Below are 24223 nucleotides of genomic sequence, written 5' to 3' on the forward strand. Positions count from 1 at the left end.
CATGGAGGGTGTGTGAGGATGTACCCCAGGAGCCCTGCAGCCCAGAACCCAAGGCCTTCATCCCCATGGAGCCCGCTCACATCTCACATTTCCCGCCTGCCCTCCCCACCTGCTCTGTCTGCCTCTCCACATTCATACCAAGCTCACACCTTATTCTGAGCACCTGCAGTCCTGGCTTACAGGAGTTTCCGTGCCCCTTTGGTTCTCAGCTGGCTCACTCCCCACTTTATTTCCTGTCCTGTCTCGGATGCTCCCTCCTCTCCGGAAGCTTTGGTCAGCTGCCTTCTCCCAGCTTCCATGGAATTTCCTTCCATCATCGCCCTAGCCACCCAGAGGGCAAGCAAGCGTCTCCTTCTCTGCATTCTGAACCCTTTGTGAGCAGCAGTGGGGGTCAGCCCTGGTCACCCAAACACGGGGCTGGGTCCACAAGGACCAATGAGTGAGTAAAGGAATGAATAAGCAGATCAGGAAGTGAGAGAGGGAGGACACCCACAGATGAGTAAAGACGGGAGGAAGTAATGAAAACCCAGTGTGAAGTCCACTGGACCTAGAGGACCACAGGGGTGGGAGGGTCTCAGTCCTCTGGAGGCCCCGCCCCTTGCCCGGTCCCTCCTTCGCCCCCGCCTCTCACCAGCTCGTCGTCCAGGTCGTGCGCCACCTGATGCAGCTCCTTGGAGGCGAGCAGCAGGCGGCGGCGCTCCTGCAGCGGCTCGAGCAAGCGCACCAGGCGCTCGCCCACCGCGTTCTGCCGCTCGCCCACCAGCTCCTTGCTCGCCGGCTCCAGCGGCAGCGCCGCCGTCTGTGCTTGCAGCTCTCCCACCTCGCGGTACCACTCCTCCACCTGCGACTCCATCGACTGTAGATGGACAAGGGACAGGGTCAGCCGGGCCTCTCCGCGCTGCGCATGTCTCTGCATCCGCCTGGCTTGATGCCTCGTGGAAATGCTGCAGCCCACCTGCGCGGCTGACCGCTGCCTGGGCTCCTGGCTCTGCGACTCCCGCGGGCGGGCCTGGGTTTCCAGTGAGCCTTTCCAGACACCCAACACACACACACACACACACACACACACACACACACACACACACACACACACAGCCATAGTGATCTGGGTGACAGGCTGCAGCAGCAGATGAAATGGCCAAAACAGAGCCGGCAAATACACAGAAAGTCCATGCCTTTCACAGATGTCGACCCTGTCTCCAAGGACCAGATAGGTCACTGAGTGAGTGACCACTGCCAACTGGCTGGCCAGCTTAACCGGATCCCTTCCTTACTCCTTGGATGGAAAACAACTCCAGATGGCTTCTGGGGGTGCAGAAAGGCACTAGAAGGAACCATTAGAGGGTTTTTTGTTTTTAATCACCTTGGGAGGGAGGAAATACAAAACCACGGTGACAAAGAGGCGTGCACCTGACCCAGTGGGGGGAAGGAAAATGCTTCCACATCCACTCAAGTCCTGTGCGTGCTGCAAGATAGAAGGTGAGATGATAGATTGTACACCCAAGTGTTAGAGTAAGGAACCAGGCTCCCCTAGAAGATCCTGCCTCCTTTATCTCCACAGTGTGCACTCTCCCTCTCTCTCTCTCTCACACACACACATTTATTTGAAAGGCAGAGAGAGAGATTCTCCATTCAGATGCTTGTTCATGCCCCAGATGATTCCCATGGCTGGAAGAGGGGTGAGGGCTGGGCCTGTTTGAAGCCAGGAACCTAGAACTCTCTTCTGGCTAACCTTGACTGTTCCCAGGCCCATCAGAAGGGACTGGATCAGAGGTGGAGCAGTGGACTATAATCTGTACTGTTATTGGGTGTCTGTGTCTCAGGCAGTAGCTTAACTCACTGCATCACCATCTCTGCCCCACGAGCAACACTCTTGTGCATTTTTTAAAAAATGGATTCCTGCTTCCAGAGGATGAGCACCGGGAGGAGCAGTTGCGTATAGTTCACTGCTGTTACTCCCCAGTGTCTAGGACAGTGCCTGGCTCAACCATAGGTCTTGCATGAGGCCTTGTCCAACACATGCACGAATCACTTTCATAGCCCAGGACACAAATTGGGTCTCAGGCACGTGGGCAGGCAGAAGGCAGAGGAAGAAATCAGCGTGAAGATGCTCGGTCCCACCAATGGGCGGGAAATGCAGATTAACATGAGATGCCCTTTCCAGTTATCTAATTGGCTGAAAGGGAAGAGACTGAAATGACGTGGCCGGTGGATGGGCACACTCGGCCAGTGCCAGTCGTGGCGTAGATTGGCAGAGCTCTTTTGGAAAGGCGGTGAGCCAGGTCCTTCTCTTGAGTGCAAAAGTGTGCCGAAGCCTGGCCTGGCACCTGCCTTTCCACTTCCAGGAACATGCGTCAAGGAACCCTGGCATGCAGTCATGAGAACTGGTCCAAGGAATTCCACTGTCACAGAGTTTATAGGGGAGCAGAACTGGGAACAACTTGCGATACTGGCATCCCATATCAGAGTGCTGGTTTGAGACCCAGTTGCTCCACTTTCAATCCAGCTTCTTACCACTGTGCCTGGGATGGCAACTCTTGGGTCTCTACCACCCATGTGGGACACCTGGAGGGAGAGCTAGGCTCCTGGCTTTGGCCTGGTCCGGCCTGAGCTTTTGCAGCCATTTAAAAGTGTATGAGCAGGGCCCAGCGGCGTGGCCTAGTGGCTAAAGTCCTCGCCTTGAACGCGCCGGGATCCCATATGGGCACAGGTTCTAATCCTGGCAGCTCCACTTCCCATCCAGCTCCCTGCTTGTGGCCTGGGAAAGCAGTCGAGGATGGCCCAGAGCTTTGGGACTCTGCACCCATGTGGGATATCCGGAAGAAGTTTCTGGATCCCGGCTTTGGATCAGCACAGCACCGACCGCTGCGCTCACTTGGGGAGTGAATCATCGGACAGAAGATCTTCTTCTCTGTCTCTCCTCCTCTCTGTATATCTGACAATAATAAATAAATAAATCTTTTTTTTTAAAAAAAATAGGTGTATGAGCAGATGGAAGATTTTTTCCCCCTCTGTCAGTTTCCCTTTCAGATAAATAAATAAATCCTTTTGAACAAAGTGAAGTCAACCCCTGCTACCATGGAATACCTGCTAAGAGTTACTGCTAAAAGGGACCAGCATGCTAGCCTTGACATACGAAACGTACTCACAGTGGACGGTTTTTTGCACATGCATGAAAATTCCCTGGAGTAAACAAAGAAACTAAGCACAGTCAGTATCTTCTTGGGGGATGAGAACTGAGAGGATGGAAACCAGGGGAGGCTGCAGAAGATTTTCATGCAGAATTTTTTACATCTTTTTTTTGTGTGTGTGTGAGATTCGAACCATGAAAATTCATTTGGAAACTTAAACATGAGAAATAGGAAACAAACGTTTCCAGGGGACCCTGTGAACCCACAGGATGAGGTCTAGTAGGCTGTGTGCCAGATCCTCCTGGAGGCTCCTGAGAGGTGGGCTGAAGGCAGACTGGGTTAGGAAGACCTTGTACTAAAGGAATATATTTACATATTTCTTGTATGATTCCTAACAGATGGAAGGAACTCTAGGGAAGAAAACAAAGTCACAATAAAATTAAGTGATACCAGATTCAGGCAGGCCAAAACCCCAGACCCTCATTGGGACTTTGGTTCCCAAGTCCTGCAGCAGAGTTGCTGGTTTTGCCTGCCCAACCTCTGTCCTTTCCTTCCCAACACCTAAAACCCCCTGCTTCAGGTCTCAGCTTCTTGGAGGAACTAAAGAAATCAAACCCCAGGGGTGGTCATCTGACCCAACCCTAGCCAATCAGAGCAGTGAAATCATTCCGGCTGCCATTGGGGTCAGAGATGCTCATGCTACCAACATGGGCCAATGAGAACTCCTTGGGCTTTCCCAAGAGACTGCAACACAAAAGACTAATAATAACAACTGTGATTCGGGCCTGGCCAATGAGATCACTGACTCTCTCTTGGCCACAAGGATTGGATCCAAGGAGGACATGTGACAAAGGCAAGTCAATGAAAATGCTTCCCACTTTTACTTGGAACGTGTACAACAGTCCTCCTGGGCTTCATACTTAGTGCTGGGATGTGGACCTGGGACAACGTGATCCACAGCTGCCACCACAAAGGGGAGACTCGCCAACCATGGGGCCAACACCAACCAGGGTGGGGTTCAGGCACAAGGATGGGAAGTTTCTTGAGGCTGGTGTTGGCTCAGCTGTTAAGAGGCCCATGTTCCATATCAGCACGCTCAGCTCTGCTTCTGATCTGGTTTCCTGCTGATGTGCTGGGGAGACAGCATGTGCTGGTTCAAGAACTTGAGCCTCTGCCACTTATTTTGGGAGACCTAGATGTTTGGTCTGGCCTACTCTTGGCTGTCGCCAAGGAAGTGAACCAGCAGATGGAAGATTCCTCTCTTTCTAGCTCTGTCTCCCCTTTCCTTTTCAAAGAGATTCCTGAAGATGTAACAGAGTAACCCAGCCATCCTTGAAGCTATATACCACATGGAGTTTTCAGAGCTGTGTGCCAACAAAGTCCTTTTCAGCTCAAGTGGCTTTGGGCTGGAGTTCTTGAATTTTCTTCAAGAGACACAGAGAGAAGATTGAACACTCCCACTCCCTGGTTCTCTCCCCAAATGCCCATGACAGCTGGGTGGAGCTCAAAATTCACCATACATCCAGGCAGCAAGGGCCAACTCACTTGAGTCATCAGTACTGAAAGCCAGTATCCATGTCAGGTGCTTGTATATGGGACACACATGTCTTATATGATGTCTGGACTGCGGGGTTGTCTGCCCTTAAGCTGGAGTCCTCAGGGGCCATACCTCAGGGAGTCCTGATGGATGAGGGAAAACTAATCATTGTGCATCAAAAACCATGTAAGATGAAAATTTAAAAAGGCACAATGGCAAGCTACAGAAGAAAGGGGGGCAGCACCACGACACAGTGGGTTAAGTCACTGCATTGCCAGCATCCCATTTGGACACTGGTTTCAAGTCCCAGCTGCTCCACTTCCAATCTAACTCCCTACTATTACATCTGGGAAAAATTGTGGAAAATGGCCCAACCACTTGGGCCCCTGAACCCACGTGGGAGTCTCAAAGCCGGTTCCTGTCTCCTGGCTTTGCTCTGGTCTAGCCCTGACCATTGGGAGCCCTTTGGAGAGTGAATCAGGAGGTGGAAGATCTCTGTCTCTGTCACCCTGTCTTTCAAATAGATAAAATAAAAATGTGGGGAAAAAAAATCCACAGTTACCCAGAACTTCCTTTAGAGCCTTCTGCTTACAAAATCATGGTGCTGATGTGCAGGTTAGAATTCCAGGACTTTCCAAGATTGTCTGAAACATGCTACACATGGCAGCTCCACACACCAACTCCGCTCACAGAACACCACGTGCACTGGGCACCCACTTACTGCCTGCAAACAGGGGCAGAGAGTATAGAGGCAGAACCCGTCAGTGGGTCCCCAAAAAAGCTGCCCAAACCTGCTTTCACACTGAGGGATGTAGGAAATGTTGCAGTGCACGGGGACAGAGATGGCAGCCGCAATGCTGGGCGCTCCAGTGGAGGTCCAGAGACAGTCCTGGCATTCCTCGGCAGAAGGTTGCCTAACATCACTGTCATGCCACCCTGGGGAGTATTATGCAACTGTTTAAGAGGAGGAGGCACTTCTGGGTACCCACCTAGGTCACATGCGATGGGACAAGAAAGCAGATGCAGCCTGTTCTGTGAATGTGGACGAGGAAGGTTCCATCGCTGGAGGTGTGTGCTCTGTGTGTGTGTGTGTGTGTGTGTCTTTGTGTGACAAGAAGGAGGATATACTTTACTTTCCACTCCTCATCCTCCTGCCAGAACTCCACACAGCGCAGCCATGACGGGTCACACATTCCGTGTGGTAGGATCCCAGCTGCATGGGAACCATGTGTTGTGTGACTCCGATCACAAGATCCACCTGGGACAGGCAAATCCACGGATACATGAAGCAGAGAGGCAGAGGAAGGAATGGGAACAACGCTAACGGGTATAGACAGGGCTATGTTTGGGCTGATGGGAATACTCTGGAATATGCTAACAGCCACTGACCTGTACACAGCAGAGATGTGTGTTTTAGGATACATGAATTTTAACTAAAACATTTAAACAGATACCAAAGGTCCAAGATGACACAGAAGGTGCTTCTTCTCAAATAGTGTTGGGGGAAAGCTATGCCTCCCTCCCACCTCGCACCCTGCGCCAACCTAGAGCCACATGGCTGTCTTTCCACTGCCCAGCAGGAGTACTGGGGCTCAGCAAGGCAAGGTGCAGCCACTGCCTGCCAGGACTCGAACCCAGGACCACAGCAAGCACACAACCAAGTTCTCAGCCTCTCCACCTCTCTGGATTGGGGGCGGACGAGGAAGCTCAGAGATGGTGCAGTCACTTGCCCTCTGTCACTCAATAATGGAAAACAATTCAATGTCTGGCTTCCCCTGGCTGCGCTGTGCTGTGTACAGAACTGAGGAACAGAAAGAAGGGTGGAGGAGCAGCCTTGTGCAGGAGGTGGGCATGGTGAGGGGTCCCCTGGGGCCTGAGCCCCACAGCTGCAGAGCTCCTAGCACACTACCCGCTCCCCTGGCAATCCCCATCAGATGCCAGGGTCCAGCTCCAGCCTTCCACACCAGCTGGCTGGGCCGCTGAGGGATGGACTGCAGGGGCCTCGCCTCTACCATCTGGCCCCTCGGCCCACGAGGACAATTTGCAAGACCCTGAGACAGGACTGGGGCGCACGGCCTGGATCTGGAGAGTTGGGAGGTGTGCTGAGGCAGCTGGAGCAGGGACGGGGGAAGGACACATATGGAGAATTCAGAGATGGGAGTGAACAAGCAGCACAGAGGGAGGCAATGATGGAAGAAGGGCCAAAGGAGAAAGATGGGGGAGAGGGAGCAAGAGGAAGAGAACAATAAGACACAGAGGCGGGAGAGGACTGAGAGTCCTTGAGAGAGAGGAGAGAGAGTTGGGGAGGGTGGATGGCTCACAGCAGTTCCCCCAGCGACCCAGAGCCCAGAATCCCAGGCAGCCCCGAAGGATGGCAGAACCATGGGTGGTCCCCTCCTGTCTTGCACAGACAGCCATCAGAGACCCAGCTGGCCTGCAGCTGGGGCCGTGGCCAGGGAGCTGCTCCCTGCCTTGAGCTCCCTCTGCTGGGGAAAGGACTCAGGACGCCAGAGCTGAGACCTGCCCCGAGGCACATGGGGCAGAGGGTTCGCTGTGTGATTCCAAGCGAGCTCTTTGCCCTCTCCATGGCTCGGCCTAGCCCTCAGACAGCAGGGGGGGGTCCTGGTCTGCTGGGCTGGGTGAAATGCCCAAAGGCAAGGAAGATGCAATTCTGCATGCCGGTTGACGCATGGAGGTGCCCATTGAGACGGAAATATCCAAGAAGCCATATGGAGGTCCCAGCTCGGCAGTTCCCTGAGAACCACATGGTGGGTCACTTCCTGCTGTCACATTGGGGGAAAAAAAAAATGCCTGAAGCCTGTGGCAGCTGAGTGTTAGTGAGGAGGGGGGCAACAGGAACCCAGGTTTCACCACGCAGAAAGCACCAAGCTGTGCCAGGCCTCGGGCAGACTGTCACGTGACAGCCATCGATTGCTCCGACACATTACTTGTGCTTGTTTTCAAAAACCTTTCTTTATTTGTTTTAATTTTATTTGACTGAGAAGTGTGGGTGTGAGGGAGAGGGAAAAGGAGAGAGTGAGAAAGAGAGAGCGCGAACATGTACTTGCTGTTTCATTCCCCAAAATCCTGTCTATGATAGCCAGGCCAGGAGCCCAGAACACAATCCAGGTCTCCCATGTGAACAGTAGGGAGCACGTGAGCCATCGGCTGCTGCCTCCCCAGGATAAGCACTAGCAGGAAGCTGGCTGGGGAGTGTAGAATCTGGGACCCATCCCAGGCGCTCCTAAGTCCTAGGCAATGACTTAGCCCTGGTGCCAAACACTGGCTCCATGTCCATGACCGACACAGCAACCCCAAACTCCATGTTTGGACAGCAACGTGGGCCTAAAATGTGCACGTCCCATATTAACAGTGGCTAGGTTGGATTTTCAGCTCCAGCTTTGTTCTCCAGCCTCCTGCTCTTGCAAACCATGGGAGTTAGCAGGTGACGGCTAAAGTGGTTCTCACCACCCACATGGGAGCCATGGATGGAGTTCCCAACTCCCAGCTTTGGGCATTTGAACAACGAAGCAGCAGGTGGCAAGATGCTCTCTGCTTTTTCTCACTACCTGTCAAATAAGTAAAAGAAAGCACAAGGATGGCAGGAAGGTGGCGGAGTGCTTCAAAGGCTACGCCAATGGAAGGAAGCAGGTAACAGCTGAGCTTCACTTCTGAACACAGTGACAATGTAGCTAAGGTTGGAGAGAATCAAAAGCAAAGACTTGCCACTGTGGCACAGTGAGTAAGGCTGCTACCTGTAGAACCAGCATCCCATACAGGCATTGATACAACTTCTGGCTGCTCTGCTTCCAATCCAGCTCCCTGCAAATGTGCGTGGAAAAGCAGCTGAAGATGGCTCAGGTGCTTGGGGCCCTGCTATCTGGGAGAGCCGGGTGGAGTTTTAGGCTCCCAGATTCAGCCTGGCCCAACCTCAATCACTGGGGTCATTTTCACAGTGGAAATGTACAAATGACAGAAAGCCGTTGAAACATTTCTCCACCTTTCTCTCTCTCTCTCTTTCCCTCTCTATAACTCTGCCTTTCAACTTCAACACAAACAAAAAGCAAAAATGAAACAAATACTGTGCCGGATACCTGTCTTTGTCCCTGCTGATCCACAGCCCAGCCTCCTCTGCTCTGAGCCCTGGGAAGGGAGAGTGGAGGAGGCGGCTCCCCCGACTCCTGGCCTCCAGGGAGACTTGGGCTCGGGCCTAGTTACACGGTTTGTGGAGCTCAGCAGGAATGCAGCGCCCTGTGCAGCTGCTGTTTGGGAGTTGAAGACAGCGGCAGCCAAGCGTTCATCCCTTCTGGGAAGCCAGCCCTGGCTGCACTTGGGGTGGGGGTGGGGGCAGGAGATGGCGGGGAGCCTAGGGGTGGGGGTGGAAAGTGAGGCCATGGCACTATTTCCCAGCTGTCCTGGCCGACAGGAGGTCCCAGCTCCATCTGGTCAGGCTCTCCTTCCAAGCCACAATCGCTTCTCCTTTCCTGTCCCCTGAGCTGGGGGAGGCAGATGCTCCCAGCTGCCAGCGCCCCCTCATCACCCACCCACCTCCCCACTGGCTGCAGCCTCCCCCCACCCCCTACCCTGGCCTGGGCACACCTTTTCCCAGCTGTCGTCTCCTTCTGCCTCGTGCTGATCTCACAGATTCCCCCCTCTGGGGAGCTCATCCACACTCAATGCCCCTTGCCAGGCCTGCCCCCAGGAGGGCAGAGGCGCAGGGAGACCCTGAGCATGTGCCTGGACACCCCCAACCACTCTGCTCTGCGTGGCTTTCCCAGGCATTCTTATGCTCCATCCACTGCCTGTCTGCCACGTGGGGTCAGGCCCCTCAACAGTGACGGACTTCTTAGGAAACCAGCAGGAGGGCTGTTCCCTGCTGTGGGCTGGGAGCAGCAGGGCAGGTGGGTAGACAGGAGCTGAAGCTGGTACTGGATGGCCATCTGGTGGCTGTGTGACCCTGGGCTCCTTTCTGTGCTGATTCTCCCTGAGAGCGCCCCCTCCTGGCAGGGCCCGTGGCAGGCAGCAGTATTTCTCAGAATGTGGTCTGGCACCTGCAGAGTGACAGCTTCTTCACCATCTTCATCCTCACTCCCTCCCAGTGGGCGGAAAGGGGTTTCACAGCCCACTGGGCACAAGGCTTGGGCACAGGGTCTACAGCGGCAGATGCTTTGAGAAGGGCGCTCCCTTCTGCTTAGCCACTTCTGGCTTGAGGAGGCCACTCCTCCTCAAGGAGGCCACCTGAGTTCATATATGATGGACAGAACACTGTTACTTTAAAACAAATCAACAGGGTCCGGTGTGATCGCCTGTTGGCTAAAGTCCTCGCCTTGAACGCACCGGGATCCCATATGGGCACTGGTTCTAATCCCAGAAGCTCCACTTCCCATCCAGCTCCCTGCGTGTGGCCTGGGAAAGCAGTCGAGGACGGCCCAAAGCCTTGGGACCCTGCACCCATATGGGAGACCTGGAAGAGAATCTGGGCTCCTGGCTTCAGATCGGCACAGCTCCGGCCACTGGGGAGTGAATGAGCAAACGGAAGATCTTCCTGTCTGTCTTTCCTCCTCTCTGTATATCTCTGACTTTGCAATAAAAATAAATTAATTTAAAAAAACAAAACAAATCAACAGGAACTTGTGCTGTGGCATCACGTGTTAAACTGACACATGTGACAACACAGGCATCCCAGATGGATGCTGATTGGTGCCCAGAGTCCCAGCTGCTCCACTTCTGATCCAACTCCATGGGAGAGCAGCAGAGGATGGCCCAAGTCCTTGGGACCTGCATCCATGTGGGAGACAAGGAAGAAGCTGCAGGCTCCTGGCTTCAGTCTGGCCCAGCCCCAGCTGTTGTGGTACCGTAGGAAATGAACGAGCTGATGAAAGATCTCTCTCTCTCTACCTCTCTGTAACTCTGACCTTCCAATTTAAAAAAAAAATTTTTTTAAACAAAGTAAAACCACTCAATAACTCACACACTTCCTGGTCTTCGTTTTTCAGATGGCAGACATGGGGAGGCCTAACCCATGCTAACAAATTTCTATGACTTTCACTACAGTATGGGGTCTTGGGGACAGAGCCGCTGGGCTCAATCTAGGTGTGGGGACAGCCCTGGCCTCACTGCCCTCTGACGCACACTTAAATAGATACACATGATATAGGGGGTCGGGGAGGAGTATATTTTCCCTGTCAGCTGCCAGACTCTTCTTGGTGTCACCACTGGCACAGACAATGATGGGCAGTCAGCAGGCCAAAATGGGAGCCCAGGCACTGTCACTCGCTATCCTGGGCAAGGCACTTACCCAGCCTGCATTCCCCTTTGGTTGGTTCACGTAGGCCCACTGTGAACTGAGGGAAATAGCGGAGGGCCCCTCGCTTCAGAGGCAGACGCCCTTGCCCAGGTGTGCCCTTGATGCCAGAACAGGGCGGGCCTGGTGGCAAGAGCACCCATCTCCCAGCACTGCAGGGAAGAGCCAATGAAGGCAGGTCCCAGAGACAGGCTTGGAGAACAGCCAGTGAGGGGCAGAGCCTTTCCCCACCTGTGGGCCTTGGTGCTCCCATCTGGAAAATGGGTACCCATCTGAAGCACCTCCGCAGCATCTGACCCTGATCCTAGGTAGCCCTGTTGTGCCAGCCAGACCTTACCTGCAGCTTCTTGAGCTGGCTGTTGACGGTGGCCAAGTCTCCGCCGGGGTCCACATCCTGCAGTTGGCTCTCCATGTGCAGGAGCTTCCTGTCCAGCTCGGCGAAGCTCTGCACCAGCTGGTCTGCCTTGCTGGCCTCAAACAGCTGGCGGGCCTTGGCCTGGGTGGTGCTCTCCAGCTCGGCCCAGCACTGGCGGATCTCACCCAGCTTCTTCCGCACCGAGGCTGCCAGCTCCGGCTTCTCTTGCATCAGTTGCTGGCCCTCCTGGGCCCCCAGGAAGGTGCATGGTGGCAGATAAGAGTCAAGAGAGTCAAGGGCAGATGGTGGAGGGAGACAGGGAAACACAGGACACATGTGGTGGGGAAGGGGGTGGCAATGGAACACAGGGAAATGAAGGAGAGACAGACGGAGGGAGGTGGAAGCACATCGGGAGATGGAAATATGAGAAGCCGATGCCAAGATAGGCCGCGGCAGAATAGAGAGACAGGAGAAAGAGAGTCAGAGATGGGCGGGTGCGATGGACACAGAGGCACAGTCACAAGGCCAGACAGTGGACCATGGGGGGGAGGGGGGAAGGCAGAGGTGGGAGAGAGAATGAATTCACATCAAATCAAAAGCAATTAGACTAGACTTTTTGCCACACACTGGCATTGGGGCTCCGCAGCTCATCAAAGTTTCTCCACTGGAATAGGTAGAGTGGGGATAATCTAGGGCTGCAAGTCTAGGAGCTTAGCCAGAGGAGATAGGGCAAGTTCTGGCCCTCCTCTAAGATTGAAGCCAAGCTCTGTGGTGGGCCAGACCTACACACACTGGGTTGCCCATTAACATCACTAGTGCCACTACCACAGTGACCACAATTCCCAGGTCACTTGTCCATGTCAAAGCCCGAGGATGCAGCTACATTCATAGCTTCTTTCATGTTTGGGAAGAGTGTCCTGAGGCTCTGAGAGGCTCAGCCATTGCCTGAGACTCTGCAGCTCGGCCCAGGCCCATGCATAATTAGAACCTGGAGCTGGGAGAACCTGAAGTGGACTTGAACCCTGGGTGTCCATAGGCTGCCCCTGGGCCTTTCTCCACATGCTGAGGGTGGGAGCTACAGGATGGCATGAAACTCTTCACCAACAGGAGGTTGTGAGAGCCCATCAATACAGACGCTGGCCATTCTACAGATAGGTACACCGAGACCCCAAGAGGTCCCATGGACCCCTCAATGCCAGAGAACTGGGAACGCACACAGAGTTGATCTGAACTGGTTCAGGGTAGCAGCAGAGGGGACCCCAGGCAGTCTCACCCTCTCGATCTTCTCCAGCCACTCCTTATTCTGGGCCAGCTCGGCCATGAAGGCCTGGTGCCGGAGCCATCGCTTGTGCAGCTTGTGGCTGTCCTCCCGCGTGCCATCGCGCGCCATCAGCATCTTCTTGTGGATCCAGCCATCCAGCTGTGCAGGGCAGGCGAGGGGAGACGGGTCAGTTAAGCTCGTCTCTCTGACAGGACACGACCCCCGTGTGTCCTTCCCAGCCAAGGTGGGAGGATCAAGGGCTGCAAAAACCTGGGTAGGTCCAAGCCTTTGGCACTTCTGTCCGGAGGACGGGCCTCCTCAATCTCCCACAGGCCCCTCACGGGGGGCTCCCGTGCTGGTTGGCCTCTACTCACCCTAGGCCAAATCAAGCCCCCAAACAGGCCGTCTAACCTAACTGAGCAAACTCTCAATTCAGCCACAGCCACAAGCTGCAGCGACACTCAGACCTCTTAATTCAGTCTTAGCCCCCCACTCCCTCACTGCCTTGTAGGTACCAGGGCAGCAAACACAGCCCCAGCTGCCTCCCCCTCCATATGGCCAAATCAACACCCCAAACAACCTCCCCACTAGGGTCAGGTCTAGCTCCCTCCACAGTGGGCCTCCAGTCCAGATCCAGCACCCCTCATGTGCACGTGAGGCCCCCCAAACCCAGCCCTAAGGCTCTATGACCACAGACCACCCCCTCAATCCCCTAAATGTAAGTTACAGTAATGCCATCTGGATCCCTGCACCAGCCCACCCCAAAATCCAGAACCGCACAGCACAACACGGATTAGATAATCCTTCCAAGCAGCACCCCCCCCAACTTAAGCCAAATCTAGTCATCCCCACCCCCCCACACACCAAAACCAAACATCCAAAGGCAGCCACCAAAAGCGGCCCCTCCCTGCCCTGGGCAGGACCAACTACACCGCAGCTTCTTGGGCCACGTCTCCCTGTCCCCCAGGATTAGCGAGCTCTATGCCCCAAGCCACAACCTCTTCACTCTCCAGCAAACCTAGCACCTGGGAAACCAAGCTCCTCCTTTCTCCCCGCCCTCCCCTCTCCAGTCACAAGATCCTCTCCTCCCTCCTGCAGGGGAAAAGAGAGGAAAAAAAAAAAACAACCAAAAAAACACACCGCACTCAGGCTCACCGGCTCAGAAGTCCCGGGAGACAAACGCAGCCACAGCCAAGGACAAATCCTGAGCTGGCCAAACCCCACCCCAGACCCCCGCGGGCTCCCCGCAGCCCCGCAGCCCCGCAGCCCCGCAGCCCCGCAGCCCCGCAGCCCTGGGCGTTTCTTCCCTCCTTCCCTCGCTACAGCCGAGTCCCGTGCGGAACCCCCCTACCCCCCCCCCCCGACTCATTTTACAAGTCCCAGTCCGGAAGGGAAAACCCCATGGCAACCACAGCCCCGGGGAGGAGGGGGCTCCCCAGTCCCCAAAGAGAAAACACGTAGAAAAAGTCTTCCCAAAGTCCGAGTCTCCATGCCTAGAGCAAATCCGATCCCTTCCTCGCTCAAGCCGAAGCCCCCCCAAAAGTGTCTCACCCCCATCATCATCAGCGGACGCTGCAAAATCCCAAGGACGAACCCCACTATCACCGCCACCAAAAGGAGAATCCGGCAACTCCAGGGTAGATGCCTGCTCTCCCGCTGCCCGAAGAGCCCCCCGGGGAGGCTGAGACGCCCCTTCGCGATCTCCCACGGCCAGTTCTGGCTACCCCAAAAGTGACCCTAGATAAGGGGTCCCTCGGCCGCTCCCGCCCCTGGGCGCGGCCCTACCGCCCGGCCCGCACCAGCACCGCGGACAGCTCCCGACGCCCGCACCCCTCCTCCAGGCCGGGGGTCCCGGCCCGCCCCCGCCCCTCCCTCCCGCGGCTGCGGCGGCGAGCACGCGCCCGAGCCCCCTCCCCCACCCAGGCCAACGGGGGGCGCGCGCCCGCCCGCTCCCCCTGCCCCGGGCGCCCCCCGAGACCTGGGGCGGCGTCGGCGTTGGCGGGGCGTCCCTGCGGAGCGCGGGCGGGCACTCGCCCCTCCACTGCGACGCCGGCTCCGGCTGCGGCTCCGGCGGGCGCGCGCCCCCTGCCTCGCCCCCGCGCCGCGGCAGCGCGCCCGCCCGCGCGCGCCCCCTGCCTGCCTCCATGCCCGCCTCCCTGGCGGGGGGCCCCTCCACGGGCTGGGGCTCCAGGAGGAATCACCGCCTTCCCCAAAGCTTCGGGTGGGAGCTCTTTGGGGCCATCTCGGAAGCCTGCTGCTTGGTCCAGAGCAACCTCACCGGCTGTGCTAGGGGGACCTGGCTGTTGAGCTCCCCAGCCGTGTGGGGGTGCGGAGGGGGCCTCCTGGACCGTCTCCAGTGGGAACAGGCTTGCGTCTCTGGTTGCCATATGTGGGTTGAAGATACTGGGGCGGGGGTTGGGGGGAGAGGAAGCATCCCTTACAAGGCTTCAGTCAGAAGCATCTGAACAGCGGGGAGGGGGCGCAGGACTTCGCACCTCGCTTTGGTGGGAGTGGGGGATGGAGGCCCTTGTCCCTGTGGAGAGAGGCAGATCACTTTTCCTGCGTAAGGGGACAGGCAGGGCTTGGCTTTTGAATCTCAGCAGTCGGAGGAGACTTGGGCAGAGGTCGACAGGAAAGCAGGGGCTAGTCCTGGGGCGCTTGGTGTGGGGGAGCTGGAACCTCAGTGATGCGGGCAGCGTCCAGGACAGCTCGTGTGTCACACCGGGGAAAGGAGGAGCTAGGCAGCCAGGCTCCCCAGCCTCCTCTAACAGGGAAGGGACCCGGGCCGTCGCCCCTGGCATGGGGCACGCGTGGACGCAGAGGGGCTTGGCTGGGAGGGGACACCGCTTGCCTCACGTCCATCTCTGGCCAGGGGAGCGCTCTGGGCCTCTGGTCCACCCTCGCCCCCATGTTCCCCGAGCTCAGCGCTTCGCCCCAAATCTCCAGCGAGAAACGTGAGCTCAGCGCTCGTCCCCGCGGGACCCGGACGCATGCACGCGCGCCGTTGCCAGGGCCGTCCAGGTCCCTCCCCGGGGCCAGCGTGGGCGCGGAGCCGCGGCGCATGCGCGCTGAGACCGGGCCCCGCGCACCCCCTAGCGGCGCGGCGCGCGCATCGCCGGGCGACCCACTTCGACGGGGCGTCCCCGCCCCCACCCTGCCTGCTTTTGGGGGAGACTCGCCGGCCCCAGTGCGGTTGGCGGGCCTACCTCGTGGCAGTCTCGGAGGAAGTGCTGCAGAACGAGTTGGTCGTGAAGTCTCTGCATCCAATGCTGGGCCCGAAGTTGGTTTTCTTGGCTCCTGGGGATGTGGGGAGATGAGCGCCGCGGGGAGGCCCCTTGCAGGGGACCTGACTGTGAGGGTACCCGGACTGGGTGGGGGGTCCCCGGGCACATACTAAGGAGCTAGGAGGGGATGGGACCAAGGCGAGGGCAGCAGGTAGGTAGTCTGGGAGAGTAGGAAGGAGGAGCAAGGTGGTAGTGTCCAGGGAGAGAGAGAGGCGGGTACAGAGAGACAGAACCGAAAAGAGACACACGCTGGAGTGAGCAACCTCACAGGGAATGAGAAAGAGAGGCAGAGAGGAGACAGAGAAACAGAGATCCATGGGGGGGGCAGAGAGAGAGAGAAGAAAGAGACAAGGAGGGAGCCCAGCAGAATGGCCCAGAAGCCAGGAGAGCGGGGAGAAGCTGCAGGGAGGATGAAGGAAGTGATGGAGTCAGGGCGGGGACAGACTGGGGGGTTGGGGAGGACAGGCAGAGGGGACGCAGGATACCAGCAGCAAACACATAGTTAAGGCAGCATGGGCCGGGGGGCGACAGTGGGAGAGGCAGCACTGGGGAAGGGGGTGCGGCTGTGACTGGGAGGGTCAGACGCTGGGCCTGAGGGACACAGGTCCAGCCATCCTGCCCAGGAAGCCCATGGTTTCTCTCTCCCCAGGAAAGGGTGGGGGGAGAGACAGCGAGCTGTCTTCCACACGCCTAGAACCTACACACTGCGCCGACCCTTACTTACTGCCCTACAGCCCTCCTCCTCCCACTCTCCCCACCCAGGACATCCACAGTGGACTCCTGGTTGGGCCTCGAACAAGCCACTCCCACCACAGGGCCTCAGCACTGGCTGGTCCAACTGGAATGCTGTATTCCGTATGTCACTCCCTGCATGAAGCCCCCTCTGACGGGTTACCCCCCACCCCACTGCCGGGGTCTTCAGTTCAGAACACCACACTGAGCATGCTTCAACTGATCCTGTGCGTGCTCCCTGCACCCACCCTGGGAGGGTGGGTTATCTGTTGGGTTCCTAGCTGCATCCCTGATGTCTCGGAAAGGGGGCTGCTATGCAGTAGGTGCCTCATACGGTTCTGTCATACACATGAAAAGACATGCAGAGAGAATGAGAGAGAAACCAGAAGTGAGAAAGATAGAATACATACAAGAAAGATGGGACTTGTGGAATGGAGACGAAAGAAAATCAGAGTGTGCGAGAGGATCAGGAGACACAGACAGACGGATGAACGGAGGCGAAGGGACAGAGTGTGCAACAGGGAGTTCTAGAGAGAACAGAGGCAGAGCTAGACAGGAGGAGCAAGGCCCAGGATGGGCAGGCTCAGGCCTAGGCAGCAGGAGACACACAAGGAACAGGGCAGAAGGCAGCCGCCAGCCCCGTGCCCACGGCTGGCACCTGCCGCACTGTCTGACACCTGTCCTGGGGGGAGGCGAAGGAAGCCCCTGAGGAACACAGCAGGTTCAGACCCCACTGTGGCCTCGGGGGTCTCTCCCCCTCTCTGGGCCTCCTGTGTGAAATGCAGGGTTGTTGTGATGTCCTGTTTTATTAGATTTACTTATTTACTTGAAAAGGCAGAGTTGGAGAGAGAGAGATTTTCTGTCTGCTGGTCACTCGCCAAATGGCCACAGCTACAGGGGCTGGGCCAGGCAGAGCCAGCAGGCAGGAGCTTCTTCTGGGCCTAAGGACTTGGACCATTCTCTGCTGCTTTCCCAGGTGCCTTAACAGGAAACTGCATCAGACTAAAGCAGCAAGAACTGATGCCCATGTGGGATGCCGTTGGTTTTACCTGCTACACAATGCCCTGAAATGCAGGTCTTAACATGAGCACCTGCACACACTGGACCAGGTTCCTGGAAAGGTGAGGTGTGTATGTGGTGGATGGATGTGGGGATCTGCTGTGTACCTCAGGTTTAAAGGATGGAATTGGGCCTGGGCCTGACTCTGTGTGACTCTGTGTGACGCCATCATCCTGCCCCCTAGGGAAACATCTGGATGATAGGACCTTGGGGTGGGGTGCAGGACTGGGCCATATCACTCCCTTGCTGTGCCCCCACTTGGCCAAGCACAGGCCTGGGGGTGAGGCAGGGTCTCCTTCTAGGTTCCCATCGTCTTCTGACCTTCTCTCATCCCAGCCTAGACCACTGTGCCTGTCTCCCCACTCCCAGTCCACTCTGGACCTCCCTGCTGGGCAAGGTGTGAGGTCTGCTGGTGGCAATGTGATGGCTGCTGTATGCACTGGCTCCATCTGCACACAGCTGGAGCGCAGCGTGTGCTTGGCTGACTGAAGAATACATGAACAGGGATCGGCATCCCGCAGGAGCGCTGGTCTGTGTCCAGGCTCCCCTGCTTCTAATCCAGCTCCCTGCTAATGCACCAGGGACAATAGTAGAAGATGGCCCAAGTGCCTAGGTCTCTGCACCCACATGGGAGATCTGGAAGAAGCTCCAGGCTCCTGGCTTTGGTCTACCCCCTGCTCTGGCCATCCTTGAGAATGAATCAGCAGATGCAAGATCTGTGTGTGTCTCTCTCTCTGTAACTCATTCAAATAAAGAACACATGACTAAACCATCGATGGGACATGCCCTTAATAGCTGAGAAGCAATGTGTGAGAGGGGGAATGTCCCTTAGCTTCCTCCTGCTCCTTCCACAGCGCCTGGAACATGGTGGGCACTCAGGGCAGGGCCCAGCCTGGGGAGGGGGTCTAGGTGACAAGTCTGCATCCTCAGGACCTGAGCAGACTCATTCCAGGTAAACGCAGGCCTGAGGCTAAGGTCTCGGGGTGGAGCCAGGAGGCCAGCTGTGTCCCCATCAGGGAACAGGAGGACAAGAAGGAGGGTACTAGATCCAGTACCAGCCAGAGTTGTATCAGAGAACAGCAGGAGGCTGGGGCAGAGGAAGCTGGGTCACCAGACAAAGAGTGACAGAGATGGAGCAAGGCAGCAGAGGGGCACGAAACATGCACATGCAGACGCAGACACACACTCTGGGTGGCTCTTCAAAAACTGGGAGGCTGGGCTGGCAGGGTGCTAATTCTAAGTAAGTGACAAGCCAGAGTGTCAGGTGACACAAGCTGGCACAGGACGGCGGGGAAGGTCCAGTCTATGGGTCCTGGAGCAGCAGGACACAGGGAGGCAAGGGTCCAGCCACCCACACTAAGGGTAGGCTCAAGACACAAAGAGCAAGGCCTCTGGCCTCTTCCACCCCTCCCCTAGGCTAAAGCCCACCCCAGCCCCAGCCCACATCCTTGGGGGGCCTGAGGGAACCTACTTCTCCAGCAGCCGGGTCACAGCCTCCTGGGCCTGCTCCCCGTAGGCATTGCCCTGCCTCAGCAAGCCCTCCGCGGCCTGCACCGCCACCTGCATCTTCTGCTGGTTCAGCTCCATCGTGGTGAGGAAATCCCGGTGCCGTTTCAGTGCCTCTTCCACAGCTTCCACCGTGCCTGGGAGCTCCACCCGAGACAGGGCCATCTCCTGGGGAGCAGGAGGAGGGGGTACAAAGGTCAGCCCCCTCCCTGCCACCCTGCCATCTCCCTCCCAGGACCCAGCTGAGCAAACAGAGTTGGGCCTGGTCCTGCTATAGGCCCTTCGCTTGTGCTGTTCTCTGCCTGGCCATTTGCCACCTCTTTTCCACGCGCTGTTCCTCCCCCTGCTCTATGGTTTCCCGCAGCACACACCTGCCCCTCTGTGTGTGCACCTGCTTGGTTCCCATCTGACCCCAACACCTGCACCCCAGTACCAGGCCTGGGGTGCAGGTGGCATTCTATGTCTCTCTTCCCCAGGTATGCCCAGTCCCAGGGGGGTGCCCCACATGGGGGGGGGGTCCCTCCATCAGTATCTGCTGAAGTTGATTCATACTAAATGGGGGGGGGGGGATAGGCCCCAAGGAGGTTCTTCCTCCCTGCCTGTTTTCTCATGAGTGAGACAACTGGGTCACAAAGGGTGTCCCTGGGCCTTGTCAGCCCCATCTGTGGTCAGGAGTTGGGGCTTCTGCTTGTCTCCGCCCCAGATAATCCCAGTCCTGATCAAGTTCCTTCTCGATGACCAGCACAGGTGGTCACTTGTGAGACGATGATCCTCATCCACTGGCACCCACTCATGGGTCATCTACAACTGAGTGTCCTGTGTGGCCAAGACCAGGCACGCTTGGCCCCCTCCCGGGATGACCTCCCAAGCTGCCTGGCCACTCTCAGGTAACTGCCCTCTAAGGAGACCCACAAACTAGGGTCCCTGAGAAGGAAGACCCGTGGCGCTGCGCCGAGAACCTGTCACCATGAGCGGACGCAGGCTTCCTAACCTCCAGGGCCACCTCCACAATCAGTCCTTCCTCCCAGCCCCAGTCAACGTCATCCTCTTCTTTCCTCCCAGATAATCTCAACCCCCAGGGAGCCCTCAGAAGAGTCTCCCAGACATCACAATCCCACAGTGCTGCGCGCACTCCCCCGCGCGCGCGCGCACACACACATACAATCCACAAACCCAGAGCCCCATATCCTCTGTCATTCCCACCCACCCCAGATCAGCCAGGAAGTGAGTGCTCCCGGCAGGCCGGCCCCGCCCTCCCCGCTCCCCACCCAGCTCTGGGGCCCGCGTCCCGCAAACACGTGCTGAGAGCTGGCACCTGGTTGCAGAGTACAGCGAGCGCCTGGCGGAGGTCGCGCAGGAAGAGCTGGTAGACGTGCGCCTGTACCAGCGCCTCGCGGCGCTCCTCCCACAGACCCAGCAGCTTGTGCCAGCCCACTTCGAGGTGCGGCAGCCACTCGTCGAGCGCCAGGCCGGGGCCCAGCTCTGCGCCGTCGTTGGCCAGCAGCGCTTCGCTGGCCGCCACGATGCGCGCGTAGTCCTCCTCGCGTCGGTCTATCTCCTCCTTGAGCGCCGCATGGCGCGCCAGCAGCGCGTCTGCCTCCTCCAGGCTGCCCGGCAGCGGCCCCTCGCTGCCGCCCGCCGTCTCCTGGGCGCGCACCAGCCAGTCCAAAAAGGCATCCAGGTCGTGGAGGAAGCGCTGCAGACGCCCGGCTGCCGCCACCGCCTCACCGCACGCTTGGGCAGCGCCGGCCAGGGCGCCCCAGTCGGCGCTCAGCTCCTCGGCTCCCTGGTGCAGCCGCGCCGCCTGCGTCGGGAACCGCGCCGCCAGCAGAGCTGCCTCTTCCAGGAGGGCCGCCTGGCGCGGCTCGAGCGCTTGCAGTGCGGCCTCCAAGCCGCTCAGTCGCCATTGCAAGGCCCCGCCAGCGCGGGGTGCGCTCTCCACAGCTCGCCGCTTCTCGCGCACCTGGGAGCGCACCTCGGCCACTTCCAGCACATGATTCTCAACTAGCAACACCGCGCTCATCTCCTCTTTGCGCTGTTCCACCAGCTCCACGATACGGTTCCACCTGCCGGGGTGGGGGAGGAACAGAAGGCGACTTGAAGCTCCAACACGAGTTTCCCGTGGGCATGGAGGGCCTGGCCACCCAGGATGCAAACCTGGGCATGCAGTCTCTGGGTCACTTGCTCTCACTGAGCCCTCCTCATTCCTGCCTGTGCAAAATGCGGCCCCACCCTGGCACAGCCACTTAAGAGTGTCTGCCTAGTTGACAAGTGACAAAAGTGAGGCGCCGTTGTTTTCACAGCGACGCTGGTCCCTACCTTCTCTCCCTCTGCCACTGAATACAACAGACTGTACAATCCACTGTGAATTCCCCGAAACACACCCCAAGTGGCTACAACAGCCAGAGCTGAGCTCTGCAGCTACTTCCAGTGTTCCATGCAGTGTTCCCAAGGCTTTGGGGCATCCTCCACTGCTTTCCCAGGTCACAAGCAGGGAGCTGGATGGGAAGTGGAGCAGCCAGGACACAAACTGGCACCAGCATGGTGTGTTGACACTGCATGGCAAAGGATTAAGCTGCTGCATCACTATGTGGACCCCTCCCCACCGTCTCTGAGTTTGACAGAAGTCACCAGAAGGTTTCCATTTCCTTTTGAGGAGACCGATGTATTTGAAAGGGACACAGAGAAATCTTCCCTTTACTGATATCACTACCATTAATATGTTGCAGAAGCCAGGAGCCCAGAACTCCTTCCGGGTCTCCCACGTGGATGACAGGGACCTGAGTACCCAGGGCCTCTCCCACTGCCTTTCCCAGCACGTTAGCGGGGTGCTGATCCGAGGCAGCACAACTAGGCCCTCCAGGCTGAGAAGGTGGCTTCACCTGTGGCCCCACGATGCCGGCCACCACCGAGATTTTGGGGCTGTGGGTCCCGGGACGCTGCCACGCAGCGTGAGGAGCACAGTCCTCGGAGTCAGACACACCCAACTCAAAGTGTTCTAACTTGCTTTGTGACTTTGGGTCAGGACCTTTCACTCCTCTCCCAGTTCGTCAACTCTAGCTCGGGGATAATTTTTAACCCAGAGCATTGCCAGAAAGACTGCATGTATTTGAGGAGGAGCCCGGCTCTGGATGCAGACAGAACTGGGGTTGACTCCACTCAGGAGATGGCAAGCCTTTGCAGTTCCCTATGGGAATCACACCTGCACTCTGAGAATTGCTGGTGGTGACCTGGGGGAAAGATGCTTGTGTGTTACCATTGTCAGTACCTTTCAAGTACCTTGGGAGAAGGGGGTAGGGGTGGGGTGGAGATAAAAGCAGGTAATACAAAGGGCTTCAAAGAATCCCCAGCTCAGGGCCAGCACTGTGTGTGGTGTTACAATTTAAGCCACTGTCTGTGGTGCTGGTGACCTGTATGGGTGGCTGGTTTGAGACCCGATTGATCCAGCTTCCTTCTAAGATGCCTGAGAAAGCAGCAGAAGATGGCCTAATTCCTTGGACCCCTACACTCATGTAGGGGGTCCCAAAGAAAGCTCCTAGCTCCTGGCTTCAGCCCTGCCCAGCACTGGCTGTTGCAGCCACCTGGGAGTGAAGCAGCAGATGGAACATCATCTCCATCCCTTTTGTTCTTCTCTCTCTTTGTAACTCTTATCTTTCAAATGAACAAATAAAAACAGTTTTTAAAAATTCCTGGAAGAGGTCCAGCATGGTAGCCTAGTGACTGAAGTCCTCGCCTTGCATGTGCTGGGATCCTACATGGGCACCGTTTAGCATTCTGGCTACTCCTCTTCCTATCCAGCTCCCTGCTTGTAGTCTGGGAAGGCAGTCGAGGACAGCCCAAATCCTTGGAACCCTGAACCTGCACGAGAGACCTGGACGAAGCTCCTGGCATTGGATCAGCTCAGCTCTGGTCATTGTGGCCACTTGGGGAGTGAATTTACAGATGGAAGATCTTTCTCTCTCTCATCTCTGACTTTCCAATAAAAATAAATAAATCTTTATAAATAAAAGGTTTTTTTAAAAAAAAAATCCTGAAGGATAATAGATCCAGAACAAGCCAAAGAAGCAAGATGCAAACAATGCACACCACACAACCAGCACTGAGTATTGCCACGACTCAGCTGACGCATCATCTCAGCAGGTGGAAATCACGCCTCCCCCACCTGGCTGTCCGCAGGTGAGTGGATGTGGGAGGAAGGGATGGGAAGACAAGAGGAAGGTCTCCCAGCCCCAGCCACCCCCCTACCTGCTGTTAAGGTGGTCCTGGCAGGAGCGCACCTCCTCTGAGCTGGGGTGGCCGCCTTCCACCAGTTCCTGCACCGTGTGGTTCACATCCAGGACGCGGCCCATCAGACTGTTCATCTCCTGGTCCAGGCTCTCAAACCTGCCAGACAAGGATGGAGGGAATCAGGGGCCCAGCCCTGACTGCCCCTCGGCATCCAGGAAACTGTCTCCGCAGCTGCAGCCTTGAACTCTGTGGCCTTCCCTTTCATATTCTTCTGCCTGCTGCTTCTCACCCCCGTCTAGGGCCTTAGCCTTCCCCTCACACATGCCCACAGCCCCATTGGGCTCATGACCCTAAACTTCCAAACCTGACCCCAGCCTACAGACTCTGTCGGGGCGCCTCACACCACTGTGACCATCCGCCTGCAATGCCTCCTGCCCTGCAGCAGCCCCAGCTCAGGCGTTTGGACTTTGCTTTGGACAACTGCCCCCACAGCTTGCCTGTTCTTACCTGGACTCTGCTCTGGCCTGGTCCTGTCCCACCTGGGCTCCCAGCCTCCCAACCCCCTCCACACAGCAGCCCCAGGGATCAAGCTGGTGGGATCCTCCTTGGCTTAAAACACGTGGGTAATGGTGGGTGCAGTAAGGACTGGGAGTAGGCCTGTTTCCAGGAGTTCTGAGTCAAGCTTTCAGATGGAGTGGACTGAGTAGAGGAGACACAGGGCACCCCTGAGGAAGGCTGCTGAGGGATGACAGACAACGTCCGTTCGTTTGCTCAGCTCCTTATCCCAGAAGCCAGCGGGCAAGTTTGTTATGCAAGTGCCATGGTGC

The 24223-nt window shown here is 57.1% G+C and overlaps 1 protein-coding gene across 1 annotated transcript in view; it reads right to left on the reverse strand.

The window, feature by feature from the left end:
* Window positions 1-24223, reverse strand: part of SPTBN4 (spectrin beta, non-erythrocytic 4) — a 64419-nt gene that overhangs the window by 12051 nt on the left and 28145 nt on the right. Inside the window, exons 14-20 of the mRNA XM_040976605.1 lie at window positions 23415-23552; window positions 20485-21235; window positions 19135-19337; window positions 15795-15885; window positions 12601-12747; window positions 11310-11573; window positions 632-856 (exon numbers count right to left, since the gene is read on the reverse strand). Coding sequence (XP_040832539.1) covers window positions 632-856; window positions 11310-11573; window positions 12601-12747; window positions 15795-15885; window positions 19135-19337; window positions 20485-21235; window positions 23415-23552 — 1819 coding nt within the window. The remainder of the gene's footprint in view (window positions 1-631; window positions 857-11309; window positions 11574-12600; window positions 12748-15794; window positions 15886-19134; window positions 19338-20484; window positions 21236-23414; window positions 23553-24223) is intronic.

The sequence above is a fragment of the Ochotona curzoniae genome, unplaced genomic scaffold (assembly GCF_017591425.1).
Source record: "Ochotona curzoniae isolate NIBS_2020 unplaced genomic scaffold, NIBS_Ocur_1.0 contig_2699, whole genome shotgun sequence".
Lineage (NCBI taxonomy): Eukaryota > Metazoa > Chordata > Mammalia > Lagomorpha > Ochotonidae > Ochotona > Ochotona curzoniae.